Source organism: Myxocyprinus asiaticus, chromosome 47 (genome assembly GCF_019703515.2).
Source record: "Myxocyprinus asiaticus isolate MX2 ecotype Aquarium Trade chromosome 47, UBuf_Myxa_2, whole genome shotgun sequence".
Taxonomy (NCBI): domain Eukaryota; kingdom Metazoa; phylum Chordata; class Actinopteri; order Cypriniformes; family Catostomidae; genus Myxocyprinus; species Myxocyprinus asiaticus.
The window spans coordinates 11,124,735-11,142,194 of record NC_059390.1 but is presented as its reverse complement, the minus strand read 5'-3'; the positions used below and the strand labels follow the sequence as shown (position 1 = coordinate 11,142,194).

General features: G+C 38.6%; 1 protein-coding gene across 2 annotated transcripts in view; it reads left to right on the top strand.

Moving 5' to 3' along the window:
* Nucleotides 1-3,655: 3,655 nt before the first annotated feature.
* Nucleotides 3,656-17,460, top strand: part of LOC127436380 (ankyrin repeat and BTB/POZ domain-containing protein 3-A-like) — a 187,003-nt gene continuing 173,198 nt past the window's right edge. For both annotated transcript variants that reach the window (XM_051690477.1, XM_051690476.1), the window contains exon 1: nt 3,656-4,808. In XM_051690477.1, coding sequence (XP_051546437.1) covers nt 3,941-4,808 — 868 coding nt within the window. In that variant the 5' untranslated portion in view covers nt 3,656-3,940. The remainder of the gene's footprint in view (nt 4,809-17,460) is intronic.

Here is a 17,460-nt window from a genome sequence, read left to right as displayed (position 1 = left end):
CTAAGCAATACTCCTGTAATCAAACATTGCTCTCTATGAACTTCTCTTCGTGCCTTAAACTTAAGCCCCTTTCACACTGCGGGCGGTGTCGGTGGCAGGGTTGGGGAGTAACGTAATACATGTAACGGGATTACGTATTTAAAATACAAAATATAAGTAACTGTATTCCACTACAGTTACAATTTAAATCATTGGTAATTAGAATACAATTACATTCAAAAAGTATTTTGATTACTGAAGAGATTACTTTGCATTTTATTGTCATTTGTTTCATTTAATATTTAGTCCTTTCAGATGGAAAAATGTATACATATAAATGATGAGATCCAAAGTGCATTTGAACAGCGGTGAAACACTTTCTTATGATGTGTTACATTCATACGAGCAGACAGAGAAGTAAGTCTGAAGTAAGGTTGGAGCAGAAGAAATAGAAATAAACCTTGTGTAAATTGTCAGCTTTACACTAAGCTAAAATGCTATTTCTAGCCATTTTACATGCACATGTTACCAGGCACGATCATATTTTTTTATCAAGAAAATTCACGGTGGGGGCCTGGGTAGCTCAGCGAGCACTGACCCTGACCACCACCCCTGGGGTCACGAGTTCGAATCCAGGGTGTGCTGAGTGACTCCAGCCAGGTCTCCTAAGTAACTAAATTGGCCCGGTTGCTAGGGAGGGCAGAGTCACATGGGGTAACCTCCTCGTGGTCACGATTTGTGGTTCTTGCTCTCAATGAGGCGCGTGGTAAGTTGTGCGTGGATCGCGGAGAGTGGCATGAGCCTCCACATGCGGAGTCTCCGCGGTGTCATGCACAACGAGCCACACGATAAGATTTGGAATTGGGCATTCCAAATTGGGAGAAAAAGGGATACATTTTTTTTTTTTTTTTTTTTAAACAATACCTACTGAAAATATACTATTCATTTGCAGTTTATTTATTGGCATTTTGTCCAATACGGTCTATTTTCTGCCACAATTTCTTGCATACATATTGTCAATGTCAATTTCTTGCACACCAAAATCCGTGCACTTTGTAAACCCAATTTAGTGCTATGTTTAAAAAAAAAAAAAAAAAAAAAAATATATATATATATATATATATATATATATATATATATATATATATATATATATATATATATATATATATATTAGTAGTATCAAACACATTGTTGGCCTACTGTTGTGCTGGACAAACAGTTGGCACTTTGTAATGTTGAACCAGTGCTTAAATCCGTTTACTGCATTTGTGATTGTGACAGAAAGCATAATCATAACTTTAGCCTACCTAGTCATTACAAATCATGTAAAACTTCATTGAATCTGGTGTTTTTATGAAACGGGCTATAATTTATTATCCTGTATACATTCATCTCCGCAAATTCCGTGGGATGGTGCTCACGGAGATGGTGCAAGTGTTTCCCACTTGAGCTGATTCTTTTTTGCAACAAACTTTACAGACTGGGTAACCATCAACATTGATGGTGCCTCGTGGGTCTTTAACATACCAAAAGTAATCCCAGACAGTGAACTTCAACCACTTTGTCGGCGGAAATAAAGGTTCAGGCTTGGACATGTCTGTATGATGCACTTGTGCTGCACTTCTGATGTGCTCGTGATGCGCTGCGCTCCTGACATCTGCATGTCATCTTTAAAATTGAGTGACAGCAGAGATTATTTAGCAGAGATGGGCCACTTCTATTAAAACGAATGGGAGAAATTGGAACGCCCAACCAAGAAGCTCTAGTGCCCAATGATCAACGGATGTAGAAAGGAAGTCCCGCCTTACAGTTAAAAGAGCCAATCACCTTTTAGATACAGATATCGCCTGTCAATCAGCTCTAGAACACGCATATGCATTAGCTATACAAGCTAGGAAAATGGAGTTTTTAGCATAATATGAGGCAAAGAATCACAATTTATGATACCAGTTGTGACGAGGAGGAGGGCGTGGCCGGGCCGTGATGGTGCACAGCCGGCGCTGAATCAGCTGATCAGTGGGAGAGCGAGATAAAGGGGAGCCGGAGGTGCCATTTTGAGAGAGAGAGAGACGCACACGGCCATGTTGCATGTGTGTCTGTGTTTATTTATGTTTGTTTTAAGTTAAGTTTGACATTAAAACTTTGTTTACTGTTCAGCCGGTTCCCACCTCCTCCTTGCCCATATTTAAACTGCAACACCAGTACTGTCTTATTTTATTGCTGATTTGAAATATGTTCTTTGATTGTTATCTTGACCAGGTGTTTTTGAGATTTTGGTCTTTCTCCATTCATGACTGGAAATAGCCTCCCAAGAGCACTCCAAAGATGGCTGACAGTGGACTGACTTGCTAGAAAGACTTTGGTGACAGTTGAATGTAACATGAGGAAGGCGCAATTTAAAGATTTATTTTATTTCACCAAGTTTATATGATGCTGTGTAAATGTCTCTTAATTAAACTGATTTGGATTTTAGAAAAGTTCTGAAAAAAATCTGTCTTTATATTTATGCAATACCATCAATGAAAAGATCTCAACGGTATGATAACCATCCGTTTTAAAACCGAGGTATATTGTGAAGCCTTGAAACCATTACATCCCTAGGTTAGACAGATGAAAGTTAGAGAGGCTGCGAGAGACTGTTTTGATCTTCTAGATTTCAGCATCATTGTGTAAATATCCTCTGGCTGAGAGAGAGTAGGATGATGATGTACTGTATTCTATGACGATTCAGGAAAAAGATTATGCACAACAAATAATGTGGTGCATTACACCCTTGTCATCTTTGCACTAAATGTATCAGGAAATTAATATGCCTCAGGTTTTAGTCTCCAAAATGCATTCCAATCTAATGACCAAAGGCCGCAATAAACTTGAAGGTTCAATACAATTAAGATCAATCGACAGCATTTTTTTGCATAATAAACGCCCCTCGTTTATTTAAAAAAAAAGAAGCAAAAATCACGGTTACAGTGAGGTACTTACAATGAAAGTGAATGGGGCCAGTCCATAAACGTTCAAATACACACCTTTTCAAAAGAATAGCCACAAGATGTAAAAATTATATGTGTTAACATGATTTTATTGTAATAAAACCAGGGATTTACAAGCATTATGGTGTTTACCAGACTACAGTCTTTAAAGTGTGATGTTGTCATGGCAACAGAGTAGTAATATTGGATTTAACTTTACACAGATAAGGTTGGTAAGTGATTTTTTTACACTGAAATCATGTTAACACGTATAATGTTTACATTTTGTGGCTATAGTTTTGAAACAGTGTGTATTTTAACGTTTATTGACTGGCACCCATTAACTTCTATTGTATTGTTACTTCAAATCCATTCACTTCTATATGAGCTTTATTGTTACCCTGATTTTTGCTTCTTTTTTTAAATAAACAAGGGACAAGTAGATATGATTTTTGTGATAATCAACATTATATTGCAAATGCAGCTGACTGTGCTAAATTTGAATTTAACTCCGAGCATATCTTTAAGAAAAAACTTGCCCTTCTGTCCTCGCTGTAGTTTTATTTTACCCTGTTGATTTGTCGTTGGTTCTTCTCTATCTGCATAGCCCCGCCCTTACATGGCTGAAGTGTACACTTTGTCCCTCCCCATGTGTGTTTTATTTGCATGGCCCCTCCCTATAGAAGTGGTTTCGCAGGGAATGATGCAGTGGCTGATGAAGGCGTTCTGAGCTCTCAAGTTACGCACGCTAAGTTGGGAGCAGAGGCGCGCGCTGGAAATATTTTTCCTGGTGACTTACCAAAAACGTTAAAGGAACTGTTACGTTGCGCACATATAGATACAGCAGGTGATATCTACAACAGTCTGTTAATTTAATTTAGGTGGTAATATATTCCTCTACCGCTCAGAGAAAGAAGGCGCGCCACAGGAGCGCGTTTTGGGCATTCGTTAAAATATCAGGCATAAGCCTAACATTATGAAGTACAGCCATGGCAGGCAAGGATAAGACAGCTGCGAGGACGCTGGAGGATTTAACGCTCGATTCCGGTTATGGTGGAGCGGCGGATTCCTTCAGGTCGTCCAGCGTGTCACTCTGTTGTTCGGACACGCATCTGTCGTATGCGCATGGGGGCAACTGCTGGCATCTAACCGAATCCATGCACAGCAGACAGAACAGTTTGGACACGGTCAACACCGTCCTGGCGGAAGACACGGAGATCCTGGAGTGCTCGGGCCAGTGCGCCAAACTGCCCGAGCTGGAGGAGGACGTGCCGTGGAGTCTCGGCGAGGTGGAAGGCGCGCTGCGCAAAGACGAGGAACTGTGCGTGGGGAACGCGTCGCGGGAGATCCTGGCCAAGCTGTCCGCTTTGATCAGCCGTGCGCTGGTGAGGGTCGCCAGGGAGGCTCAGCGCTTGAGTCTGCGCTACGCCAGATGCACCAAGCACGAGATCCAGAGCGCCATCAAGATGGTCCTCTCGTGGACCATCTCCGTGAACTGCATCACTGCGGCGCTCAGCGCGCTGTCACTTTACAACATGAGCACGGGCGATAAGTTCAGCCGGGGGAAGTCTGCCCGCTGCGGACTCGTCTTCTCCGTGGGGAAGTTCTTCACGTGGATGGTTGATAGCCGGGTGGCTCTGCGCATCCACGAGCATGCGGCGATTTACCTGAGCGCATGTATGGAGAACCTCTTTAGAGAGGTGTTCAGCCGAGTGCAGAGGAGCGCGCTGGTCGAAAAGGAGAACGGAGTTCCAAAGTTTACCGTGGAGTCCCTGGAACAGGCCATTAATAATGACTCGGAGCTATGGGGTCTTTTGCAGCCGTACCAGCACCTCATTTGTGGCAAGAATGCAAGCGGTAAATATTTAAATCCTACAATTTAAATCCTGTTAATAGTCACATTTAATACATGGGACGTGTTGGTTTTAATAATCTGACCATCTCATGCGTTTTTGTCATTGGTTCGAGCTGGTATTGAAATTACATTGTAACTCACCTGTGCTCAGTATCAAACTGATATGAAGTCAGTCAACAGTTGTTCTAGTGAACTGCAAAGCACAGTTATGATACAGTTCCACAAAGCACTCTACATAGTGTATGAAACCTATCTATCTATCTATCTATCTATCTATCTATGCCATTGTCGCGTTTATGTGATTCATAGTGACAAGCATAATCAGGTTCTCGCAACTCCTATATTGGTAAATATATATATATATATATATATATATATATATATATATATATATATATATACACACACACACACACACACACACACACACACTGACATGCACAGAACGGGGGCTACAGGGACCCTTTCTTTCACTAATGTAAAGGTGCCCTTTTAAGCGGAGGTGCCTTAACAGCTATTGTTATATATACTGTATATATAACATATTGTAAATGATTGCTGCTACACTAATAATCTCTGCCTCTCCACAGCACTGTTTACTTATTTCTCTGCGAAATAAATAACTTCTGTGGGAGGACATGTGATAGTCCCAGCAGGATGTTTGTTTTCAGATTCCTTTTTCATTTAGACACTGTAACAGGTGCAATCACAACAGGAAGGGCATCACACTGTGTGCCACAGTACCTATTTCCCCACCTGTTGAATTAACCTCGTTTTCTGTTCATGGCTTATTTTGATGGCATAATGAAGGACTCTAATTAGTAATGTTTGAGATTGCTATCCACTTTTCTAATTTGTCCACCGTGTAGTGAAAACAGGCATGATTGATCGGTTTGAAAGCATATATGGTTGAGGCAGATTCCAGCAAACTGTTAAGATTCCTGCAATAAAAATGGCTATTCATGACACAAATTTAGGAGTTGACACATGTGTTTTACATCATCACAGGCATGTACAGACGTTCTCAGAGATCCTCATATGATGGACAGTTGGAGAGTAGAGAGAGAGATGAACTAAAGAGCAAATCTGCATTTCTGTCTTCACATTCCTTCTTTCCATAATACCACTGGCTGCAGCAGTCTTTTATTCTGGCAGTCCTATAAACACCATAGGCTATGTAGATAACAAAGTTCTTCATTGTTCATTTCTTTTTAAGACTTATGTTTTTTTTTTTAGCTGCAGAAATCTGTGTAATTTACAAGCTACAGGTTACACATTTTTTCCTTTTAGGATCCATACAGGCCACTGGTGTCATGCACACAATATGATGACAGAAAATCCATGATTGAGGAGAACAGGCGATATAAAAATATATATGAATATTTTTCTTCAGTGTCTTCAAGAAAAGGCACATCTTTTAAACAGATGATATTTGCAAAAATGACTATTCCCTAGGTTTTTTATTTTTGCCTCTTCTGTCCCTTAGAGTATTCGAATGAATCAAAAGATTGCAGTGTTTGAAATGCTGAGCTCTTGGCTCATTCTCTTCCAGGCTTCAAATTTTTTTAATGTCACTGTGGCCTTAGAATGTTAAATTTGGAAGAAAATTGCTAATTCTTTTAGGAGCTTTAATACAGCTGTAAATTCAGCACTGGTTGGTCATCAGCTCTTCTATTAAAGCCTTATACTGAGCTCAACGTTGCTTGAAGAAATAAGAAAGCCCTTTTGTAGGGGTGCCTGCTATTAGCTCATCAGTGTTTGTTATGCATTGCTGATTGGTCTGAATTGATTGACGCATGTGAGGTTCTCTTCTATGATTATGTCATTTTCAGGGTTGGGAGGGTTACTTTTGAAATGTATTCCACTACAGATTACAGAATACATGCTGTAAAATGTAATTTGTAACGTATTCCGTTAGATTACTCAAGGTCAGTAACGTATTCTAAATACTTTGGATTACTTCTTCAGCACTGGTAGATTTTTTTCAGTTGTTTTGCCAATAAAAACTCTGCCAGTACAGTAAGACAAAATACACATGTTAAAAATACATTCTCTGAAAAACCTAAATATCTTATGCAGTGTTATTTCTAAAACAAGATCAATCAAATTGATCTTGTTTTAAGGATTTTTAGATATTTTAACAGGAAAACAATACAAAAATTATTATCAAGAATAAGATTTTTGACCTAATATCAAAGGTCTTACTAGAAAAAAAAAAAATTATGATCTAACGTGACTTTTCTTGATAAAAAAAAAATATGACCGTGCCTAGAAATAGCATTTTAGCTTAGCATAAAGCTGACAATTTACACAAGGTTTATTTCTATTTCTTCTGCTCCAAACTTACTTCAGACTTACTTCTCTGTCTGCTCGTATGAATGTAACACATCATAAGAAAGTGTTTCACGGCTGTTCAAATGCACTTTGGATCGCATCATTTATATGTATAAATGTTTTCCATCTGAAAGGACTAAATATTAAATGAAACAAATGACAATAAAATGCAAAGTAATCTCTTCAGTAATTAAAATACTTTTTGAATGTAACTGTATTCTAATTACCAATGATTTCAATTGTAACTGAAGTGGAATACAGTTACTTATATTTTGTATTTTAAATACGTATTCCCGTTACTTAAATTTCATTACTCCCCAACCCTGGTCTTTTTCCTAATTCTTTTCATGCCTGGCTTCCCTGCTTGTTTTAAATGCCCTAATGGTTGTCCAGCAGTGTATAGTTATGTGAATGGTGCTTATTGGTACATTTTCCATGGCCCACCCAGCAGGGCATATTATCGACAGACTTAACCATTGACTGTCAGCCATTCACAAGAATAATGTTCTCTGACTACGAGAAAACGAGAGAGAAAATGGGAGGGACAACTTGGAAATATGAAAGAAATTTGGAAATAAGTGAAGAAAGAGGTGATGAAGGTGAATAAAATGATGCAGTAAAGATGAATTGACTTGAGATGAGATGACGAAATGAGAAAGTTGAAAGAAGATTAGCGTGAAGACACCAATATTGGGATAAAAGAAAGAGAAGAACTGTTGAGGAGGTTTTGTGTCTAATATAGGAGGCAGAAATTGTAGAGGGGATGCAAAAAAGCAGACTGTTAGTCCCAGATAAGCCAAGAAAAATGAAATGTTGGACATTGATATGAAATCCTTGTTGTCGCTCTCAAAAATACTGCATCTGTTCAATTTTGTGCAGTGTACAAGCTGTCCTTCCGGATCTTTTATTGATGTATAGTTAAGGTTGCACCTCGATTTTATGTAATTGTTTTTTATGAGTTGCTGACAGCAGTCATTTCACTTGTTACTTGTCATGCATATATAAGCTAGAAAACACACACAAAATGCATCAACTGAGATGCCTAAAAGTGAGAGGTAGTTTTACCACCTCAAGATCTTTTTAAATGTTGCTGAGGGCATTTGAATTGAACTGATACCATAGCAACAGATGGTCAGCTGCCTTGACTGGGGCTTGTAAAAAAATATCTATCTTGTATGATGTTTGGCAGATTCAGGACAGAGCAGTAAAATAATGATTAACAAAGAATAAGGTTTTGGTGATTTAGAATTCAGCCTGAGGCCATGCTTAATTTACTGTCATCATTCCCCAACAAACTTTCTGTTAGGATTTGCCTTGAGAATGCTACTAAAAACCGCAATCATGTATAACAAAGACAAATACTGTAAATTAACTTTTATGTATTGGCATTAGGCAGCAAGAGGGACTTTATGTTAGCACTATAGTGATTGACTGATAAATCAGCCTATTTTTGGCCATTAGAGATTACTGGTATTAGTTGATAACTGTACTCGCCAATTAACAGAAGCATCAGCTCTCTGTTGTGTCAGTTATAAAATCTACCAACAGCATTGTCAGTGGATAATGTACAATATCTGTTTATAAATATTTGTAGATAAATTTACTATATTATAAATTACTATAATTAAATCAGAGTGAGCTCACTGCAAATTCAGCGAAAGCAGGTCGAAAGTTTTGCTGCTGAAATTGGTCTCTGCTTACTGAAATTCAAACCATTCCCCCAGGTGTTAAAGCTAGAAGTATTGTTGAACGTATATATGAGCATGTGTGATCTCCAGTTTTGGGTGAAATGTCCTCAGAATGGTGCCAAAAGTGAGTTGTTAAGGCAAGTTGTTTTTAGTTACAAATGGTAGAATACAGTCAACAGGAATGGATTTTTTATTTACCATGCGACCTAGCCCAAACCTCAACCCTAAACGTAATGGTCAGTGGAGTAAAAATGTAACCTTAAAGGGAAAATGCAAACTCAAACTTACATCCTGGTTTCCATGGGACCAGAACCCGTGTCTCTGAGACTGCTTGTGCTACATTAATTCACACTAATTTGAATGGATGCAAAAATGTCTGATGGGACATGCCGCTTGTCAGTAACTCGGCAGAATGTGGTCGATCTCAGGGTACCGGAACATTCAGTAGCAATTTCTTTCTGTTATAATGTTGAATTTAACTTTATTAGTCCATATCACTTACATACTGTATATGCTGGAATTTATATGAGGTATTGGCGACCCCATTGTCTATTTATATTTGCATCGCCCTGGGCTGTGTATCCCGAAAGCATCGCAAGCTTAATTTGATCGTAGAGACCATCATCTTACTGATTCTCGCAAAACTGCGTGTTTAAGAGTTCAAGCTTTAAGAGCTTTGCACTCGCGCTGCTCTGTCTATTGAGCCATTCAGATGCATTAGCCAAGGTTATCCTCCGCCTGTGTAATTGACGTTGCTAAACCAGATACTTCAGATGTGTCGCTAGACTTCAAAATCAGATGAACCGTGGTACAAATGTGTACCAACCCCTCTAAATGAGAACCAACTGATATACTCCAATTTTAGATAAATGTTTTAATGCAAAGAGGAACTTGACGATAGATTTGATTATTATGACTGATAAACGCCCCCCATTTGTAACCTAACGCCTCCCTCTCTACTAATTTGCTCTCAGCGCCCCTGGCATCCTTTGAACGCCCCCTGGGGGGGCGGTACTGCCCCTGTTGAGAACCCCTGCTATAGACCATTTCAAGGATGTAAACAATAACAAAGGAATCCGAACGCTACTGACCCTGAAGCATTTCCAGTGTCATTACCGGGTCCTTTAAATAAGACTCTGAGTTAACATATTTTCTCAAAGAACATCAAATGTTTACCTGAAGTGTCTTATCCAGACATGTTGTTGATACTGAGCATGTAGAGAGGCTCAGTATACAGTTTTCAGTAGATGTTGACCATTATTTCCTCAGCGGGAAAGACGGGAATATTGGATCGTTCCAATTAGAATCAGTGAAGCTGTCCAATAAAGCTGTCTGCATAACCTGCAGACAAGGTAGGGATTTCTTTTTTTGTGTTTCTAATTTGTAAGTCATTTTGGATAAAAGCATCTGCTAAATGACTAAATGTAAGAGTACATGACTTGCGTAGCTTCATTTATTGTAATGGGAGCGATCTATAGTCACTTTTAAAGCTCTACCTATCAGACTTACAATTAATTGGCACAAATTGTGTTCACCTACCAGAGATGTGTGCTACAGTTGTTATTACTGCACAAATCCAGCTGTTGCACTTCACTGAAGCAGTTCATGGGTCCATTTGTGGTTGTTTTTTACAGAGATATAAACACTTTAAGTTCCATAAGTTCCAGGCATTCAGAGAGCATCCAGCAACCGAACAACATGGTACACATTTTAATAATGACATTTTATGACAATTATGTTGACGTTAGTTAAGTTAATCGTGTTAAAGTAACAATGAAGTGCCTCCTGCTGTTGTTTTGAATGAGTATGACAACTAGTAGGAAATTCTTAAGGAACAAAGATGTCACTTCCTTAAACCGACAGTCCTTGAAACGATCTATAGTCTGTATCTTACTCCATTATTCCCGCGCTGTGCCTGGGTAGATCTTAACTTTGACTTGTCAAAAAATGTATATGGTTGTGCCATGTTTTTTTTTTGCCGAAGTTACAGATTCATTTTGTCTTATAATGAATCATGTTTTATAAGACTGGATACTAGATGATTGTGTCTGGTACATGAAGATAGTGTATTGGTGTGGTCTGCTTCATCAATGTGCATGGTGTGCCGCCCCCTGAACCTCTCTAGAGGATTAGACTGTAGGAATGCTGGTCCAGCAGGTGGCTGGTGAGTGTACAGTGAGCCCACGCTGAGCTCAGGCCCATGCATAAACACTGTCAGACGTGATTTTCTGCAGCACTCCACTGCATTAATCCTGCAACATGGATAGCTTGCAGGCGGCACCTACCAGCTGTCTCCCACTTCACACCAGTCTGTGAACAAATCGTCATGGCCATTAAAAGTCAGAGGGCATGTGCCCCCTCAGATTTGTGAGAAATGTAGAGTTTGACTGCAACATCCCCCCACCCCCATTGTTTTTTTTTTATTTTTTTAATCTTTGATTATTGTTGGTACAAACCTCACTTCCAAAAAAGTTCACATGTAAAATGTAAAAAAATAATCAATGATTTGCAAGTCTTTTTGACCTATATTTAATTGAAAACAGTACAAAGACAAGCTAATTGATCTTTAAACTATTAATTGCATTAATTACAACTTGCACTAACTACTTAGTAATGTATCAACATTATTGTTTTTAAAAATACAAATAATGAATGCTCATTTTATACAGAGTCATGATAACATTACTTATTACTATCAGCCTATTTACCTGTGGAATGTTCCAAACAGGTGTTTTTTTTTTTGTTGTTGTTTTTTTTTACAATTCCTCAACCTTCACAGTGTTACTTTACCCCTGTCTCAACTATTTTGGAATGTATTGCAGGCAACAAACTTAGAATGCACTGTATTCGGGGGCCTGGGTAGCTCAGCGTGTAAAGACGCTGACTACCACCCCTGGAGTCACGAGTTTGAATCCAGGGCGTGCTGAGTGACTCCAGCTAGGTCTCCTAAGCAACCAAATTGGCCCGGTTGCTATGGAGGGTAGAGTCACATGGGGTAACCTCCTCGTGTTCGCTATAATGTGGTTCTCGCTCTCAGTGCGGCATGTGGTGAGTTGTGCATGGATGCTGCGGAGATAGTGTGAAGCCTCCACACGCGCTATGTCTCCGCGGTAACGCGCTCAACAAGCCACGTGATAAGTCTCAGATTAACGGACTCAGATGTGGAGGCAACTGTAATTCGTCCTCTAGCACCTGTATTGAGGCGAGTCACTACGCCACCACGAGAACTTAGAGCGTATTGGGAACTGGGCATTCCAAATTGGGGAAAAAAGGGGAGAAAATATTTTTTCACTGTATTCAATGTACTGTAAATTTACCAAAAAACAATAAGTGATAAGTTTTTAAGACTCATCTAGTCTTTTTACTGTTTTCAAAAAGGATAAAGGTCAAAAAGGATTTGTAAATCATTCTTTTTTTTTTTTTCATTTTTTTTTTTTTCATGTTGTTTGGAATTCTTGTTGCAAAATTCTTGTCCAATAGAATACTGAAAGAGTCGTTATCAAAATGTCAAAGCAGCTCTTTTTCATACAAGGAAATTGTTGTTATGTTCTGTCAGTTTTGCTAGGTTTATTTACAAAAAGTTCATATTAGATCCAGGGCCGGATTAACCATATGGGCAACTGGGAACGTGCCCGGTGGCACCACGTCCAGGGGGGCACCACGTGACAGCATTTAAAAAAATTATGTTGGGTATGTTTTTTATTTAAATGGTTATTACAATTTTTCAGTATCATTAAAAAATCTGGTGTAAATTTCTGTCCAGAGGTCCGTTACGCTGCCGAAACGGTGCGTAGATGGTGCTGTCACGTGTTAACTGTTACTTTTCTCAGCACTGGCTAGGATGAGCCAATCACAGTCATTTATTAATACTGGATGAGGATTTAAAAAATGCTTTTATAGATACTGCTGAGGTGGATTTCCATTCACAGGTATGAATCCTTGCAATTATAAGTTTTTATTTAAAATCAATATCCAGTGTTACAATTTTTCCAATAAGAAATAAAACATTCAGACCCATGGAGTCTTAATCCTGCCCTGATTAGACTGGATTTTGAACTCGGGTCTCCTTGCACTCTAAATGAGAACTGTACCACAAAACTAATGTCTATACTGTATCTCTCCTAAGGCAAGTTTGCCAGGGCTGCCACTATTGTCCCTTCAAAAAATTAGTTGCTTGACACCCTTCTTAGTACAGTTTTGCGCATAAATCATCAATATACCTTTTAATATTTGACATCAGTTTTGTTCATCAATGATATATAATAAATAAATGTTCTGATTGTGACTACAACATGCTGTTTTCATTGTCAAAGCATTGCAATAATTCCTGGGATTAAAATGATGCTTCTTCATTCATTATGGATGAGATTTTTAAAGGAGTTCTTTGAATGTCAGCGCAGGGCATTTTCAAGGGCTCTGCAGATCACGTTTTCAGGCTACACTTCATGTTTGCTGCAGTCACATTTCAATCTCTTTACATCATCGGAGCATGTTGCTGATCACAGATTGTCTCTGTTTACATGTAAGATTATTTCTCAAATCCCATCTATATCATTTGAAATCTCTGAACTGTACGCTGCTGGAAAACACACATTTCAAAACAGCAGTCTCATGTGTCCTTGACTTTTTGATGTTACTTGTAGAATAATGTGCTCTAATCTTTTCAGATATTTTGATGCAGTGTACATCATAATTACATAATAAGTAGACTATTTGGGTCAGATGTTATATGTGATTTGTCTGAGAAAAAGACCTTAGTGTATCACAATGTTTGATTTTGTCTATAGACATCTGGAGCAGTTTAGCTGGGATGCAAAGGTGAAAGTGGAACACCTTCTACATTTTCGAGTTGTTTTCCGCCATGTAATGTTGGAGACATTTTCTAGTGAGTGGTTTGGCCAGACTGGATTTGTTTGCATGAAAAGTTTTATAGCTGTCAAATTATAACAGCTTAACCAATAAAATGTTGTTTAATGTCAACAGTAAAGAAACCTCAAATTGTTGTTAATGAATGAAAATTACGCAATATAGCCAGCCATTGCATTCGCCATTTCTCACAAAATTGTACATTTTTCAATAAAACAAAGGTTTAATGTTTCATATAATCTTTAGAACATGGCCAGTAGTTATTCTGTAAGCTCACTGCATCATTTATTTCATATCCCTATGGAAGTTTTACGTTATTCAAATGAACTGTTACAGTTCTGGCATAATTTCTGGTCTCTGGTTTTGGTGAAGTGAAACCCATTAAAACAGACTTTGACTTAGATCCCATTAGTAAGACGCTGCTCTGTGGGAAGCTAATGAATGATTTTGTTGTCATAAAAGCTGCATATAAAAGCAGGCAAGCCTCTTTGTGCCTAAAGCTGCCTTATCTTGAACATCTTCCTGGTACATGTGCATATTTAAACTTTTTTCATTCTTTGTGTTTCAGTCATATGGGTTTGAATCAATATGAGTGAGTGAGTACCTGTAAATGATGACAGAATTACCAATGGTAGGTGAACTATTCCTTTAGATTAAAATAGAAACTGCATGTTTGTTTAGATTTTACATTAAACTGTAGGTTGGATGAATGACTATTTTTCCGCTTTTCATGACAGCCAGAATTATTTAAATCTCAGCCATGTGTGCGCTGACAGGTGCTTGTCTGCATCCCTCTCAGGAATTTCCCCATCTGTGTTCTGGATGTCACTGGAATTCTAACAGAGAACGTGTCCCATTTTCACTTGTGACGTAATGCATGGGTATTTTCTGCCTCCTTGAGGCACCTCTACCACTTAGTAACATACAAATCACTGCCTCTAACTGCACTGCCCTATAAAGGCAAAATGCAATAGATACACCAACACTAAAAAAATTAAAAAAAAGACTTTTTTGTGTTTTGATTTTCTAGCCAAATGTGTACATCCGCATATGGTAATGCACAGATTAGATATGTACATAAATCTGAGCATACAGTTGATGTATCAGACAGTCAAGCCTGTTTATTCCAGGATAGATTAATGTCTCAGAGACCTGTTTTCGGTAATAACTCAAAATGTGTAAAAACAGCCTTTAAGCCTAGCCCAACCATGTGACTGGTTGATAGGAATGTTGATCCAGGACCAACAACGATGTTGATCCTTGAACAGGCATTACTTGTCAAAATCACTGTTAGCTGGTGACATTTTCTTTAGGAATGTGTAGGTAAAGTCACGTTATGGTCAATGTGATCTGACCAGTTCAAGCCATCAGATAGAATTGTGTAATGCACCAAGTAGAACATGAGTTTTTCAATTTGTTTGGCTTAGTTCTTATGTTCAGATGGGTTGGATTAAGGCATTCAGGTCACCATAATGAATTCTGAGTTGTGTTCAGAAGAGCAGTGGTTTTTCCATTGAACAAGGTTTAAAAGCAGGGTGATATTGATTAGCAGAGAGCTTTTCCACCACTGATTTTTCCCGGAAAGGTGTTTTCTAGGACAAGAAGCAGACAGTATTCTTTTTAACTACAAAAATGCATAGTTTTTTTTTAGCCTCTGTTGTTGTTCACATTTAAAATAAATGTGATTATAAAAATCAGATGCTGAAGAGAAGCAGAAGTGAGTAGTTTGTAATATTTCATTGTGTTTGGAATGGAATGTTTATTGTATTTGCATTCTGAACGTTTTTTTGCAATTCAGATGCTGAATCATTTGCCAGTTCAATCCATAATTTCCTTTTATGTTGATTGTGAATCACAGCTTTACAGCCTGGAGCTGTTTGACTTGACGGCCATCTGGAATGACAAGGGAAAATGATCTTAAAACTACACTGGATTGCTCAGTTCTATTCAGAGCATTCCAATACTCTCAGGAAGAGTATTTAAAGGATTAAAATCTATCTGACAGGCAAAAATAACTCTAGTCTAATATGTTAATTAATTCAGGTAAATCATTTAAGAAATCTTTTCCATACTGCGCTTCTTAAAGTTGAAGAGTTTAATTTGTGTTTGAATGCTTTTTCCTATTCCAGCTGAATAAGCAGAGACTATTATAAGTAAACCATTTGTAGATTGATTTTCGCAAAACTCTGTGGCCATATATTTTTATATGAGCATACCAACCATCCTAAGACAGCAACATTTTTTCAACCAATGGCATGAGCTCAGGACAGGACTATTTGTTAATCTGACCAATTGCATTTGGGGTAAGTGTTAGGGAAGCATGTTTGGAAACAATCCCTAATTTTGCATTCCGTTTGGTGATGCTAGTGGTGTCAAAATTACACACTTCTTTTTGAATTGTCATTTTTGTTTACTCAGTCAGAGTCAGACACCAAATCTATGTTCTGAACACACCCAGAAATCTTTTCATAATCCATCATTCTTTTTCCTCAGTAGACACTTGTGGCTGTGTACACACTGCTTAGCAAGTGTCTCTTGCAGGGTCTTGTGGCATCAGTGCCAGTGTTGTGTACCGTGTCTGACCCTCTGTCATGCTCATAAAGTTGTAATTAACAGTTTTCAAAAGGCCTCCCGTTCCTATTCTCAGAGTCCTACTAATTGCTGTTTTGCTGGCAGTCCATGGAGAGAAGGGGAAAGTCCAGAGAAACTGGCAAAATAAAATGCGTCTTTCACTCGGCTAAAGCTGGAAGGAAACAAACAATTAGTTTGCCTTGGCAAGATGAAGTTGAGAGGCAGAGGGTTTTGTGTGTGCATTGACAGCATGTATGCGTATCTCTTTTGGGGCTGAAACAGCATTCGCAACACATTTAAACTTTGCAGTGTGGCACATTTCTGAGTGAAACAGGACATAAAACAACATGATCACACAAGAAGTCAGCATGTTGTTTCTGAGAGTTATGGTACTCCAGTATAGTCCACATAATGCCACCTCACCGACAAGCGCTATCTTCTATCAGACATTTTTGCACTGGCTCCAGCATATCTACCTTCCCCTGTGCATGACCGGAAGCATGTTGAGTCAGCAGTGTTGGAGACCCCGGTTCAAATTCCACGTTGAATCCAGGAAGTATTCGTGTTTGCATAATCAGTGGCGACCATAGTTCGGAGGGTTGGGTGATATAGTTATGCATTCCTCTTCATTGTATTACAGCATTTACAGCTGAAAACAATTTGCTTCACAACTCGCTTTTGGTGCCCATATGTGGACATTTTACCAAGAAAATGTAGCTCACACGTGCCCATATATGTACAACAACAGTTACCGCTTTGGCCACTGGGGGCAGTGTTTTGCATTTCAGTAAGCACAGATTTCAGCTAAAGAAATGTAAACCTATTGTTTTTTTATTTCACTGTGAGATCAGTCTGCGTTAAAAGAGAAAAAATCTAAGGCCGGACTTGATCAGGAATTTATTGGATTGTGAAAAATGGGCATTACGTAATAATATAGAGCCAGATCTGAATGCAAGTTTTTAGATGATTGTGGAGGACGACTACTCTCCAGAAACAATGCTAGCACGCACTTCTGAGGAAGCTTTTTGACTGGGATGTATAGGCTGAAGGTTAAGTTAAACCTTGTGCATCTTTTTCAAATCTTTGCAATTTGCTATTATTGGTGTAACCCTAATTACATTAAAATTAGCACTTTTATATTGCTGCGTTAACTTTTTAGAAAGGCTGCATTACCTACAACAGTAGATTATAGCCA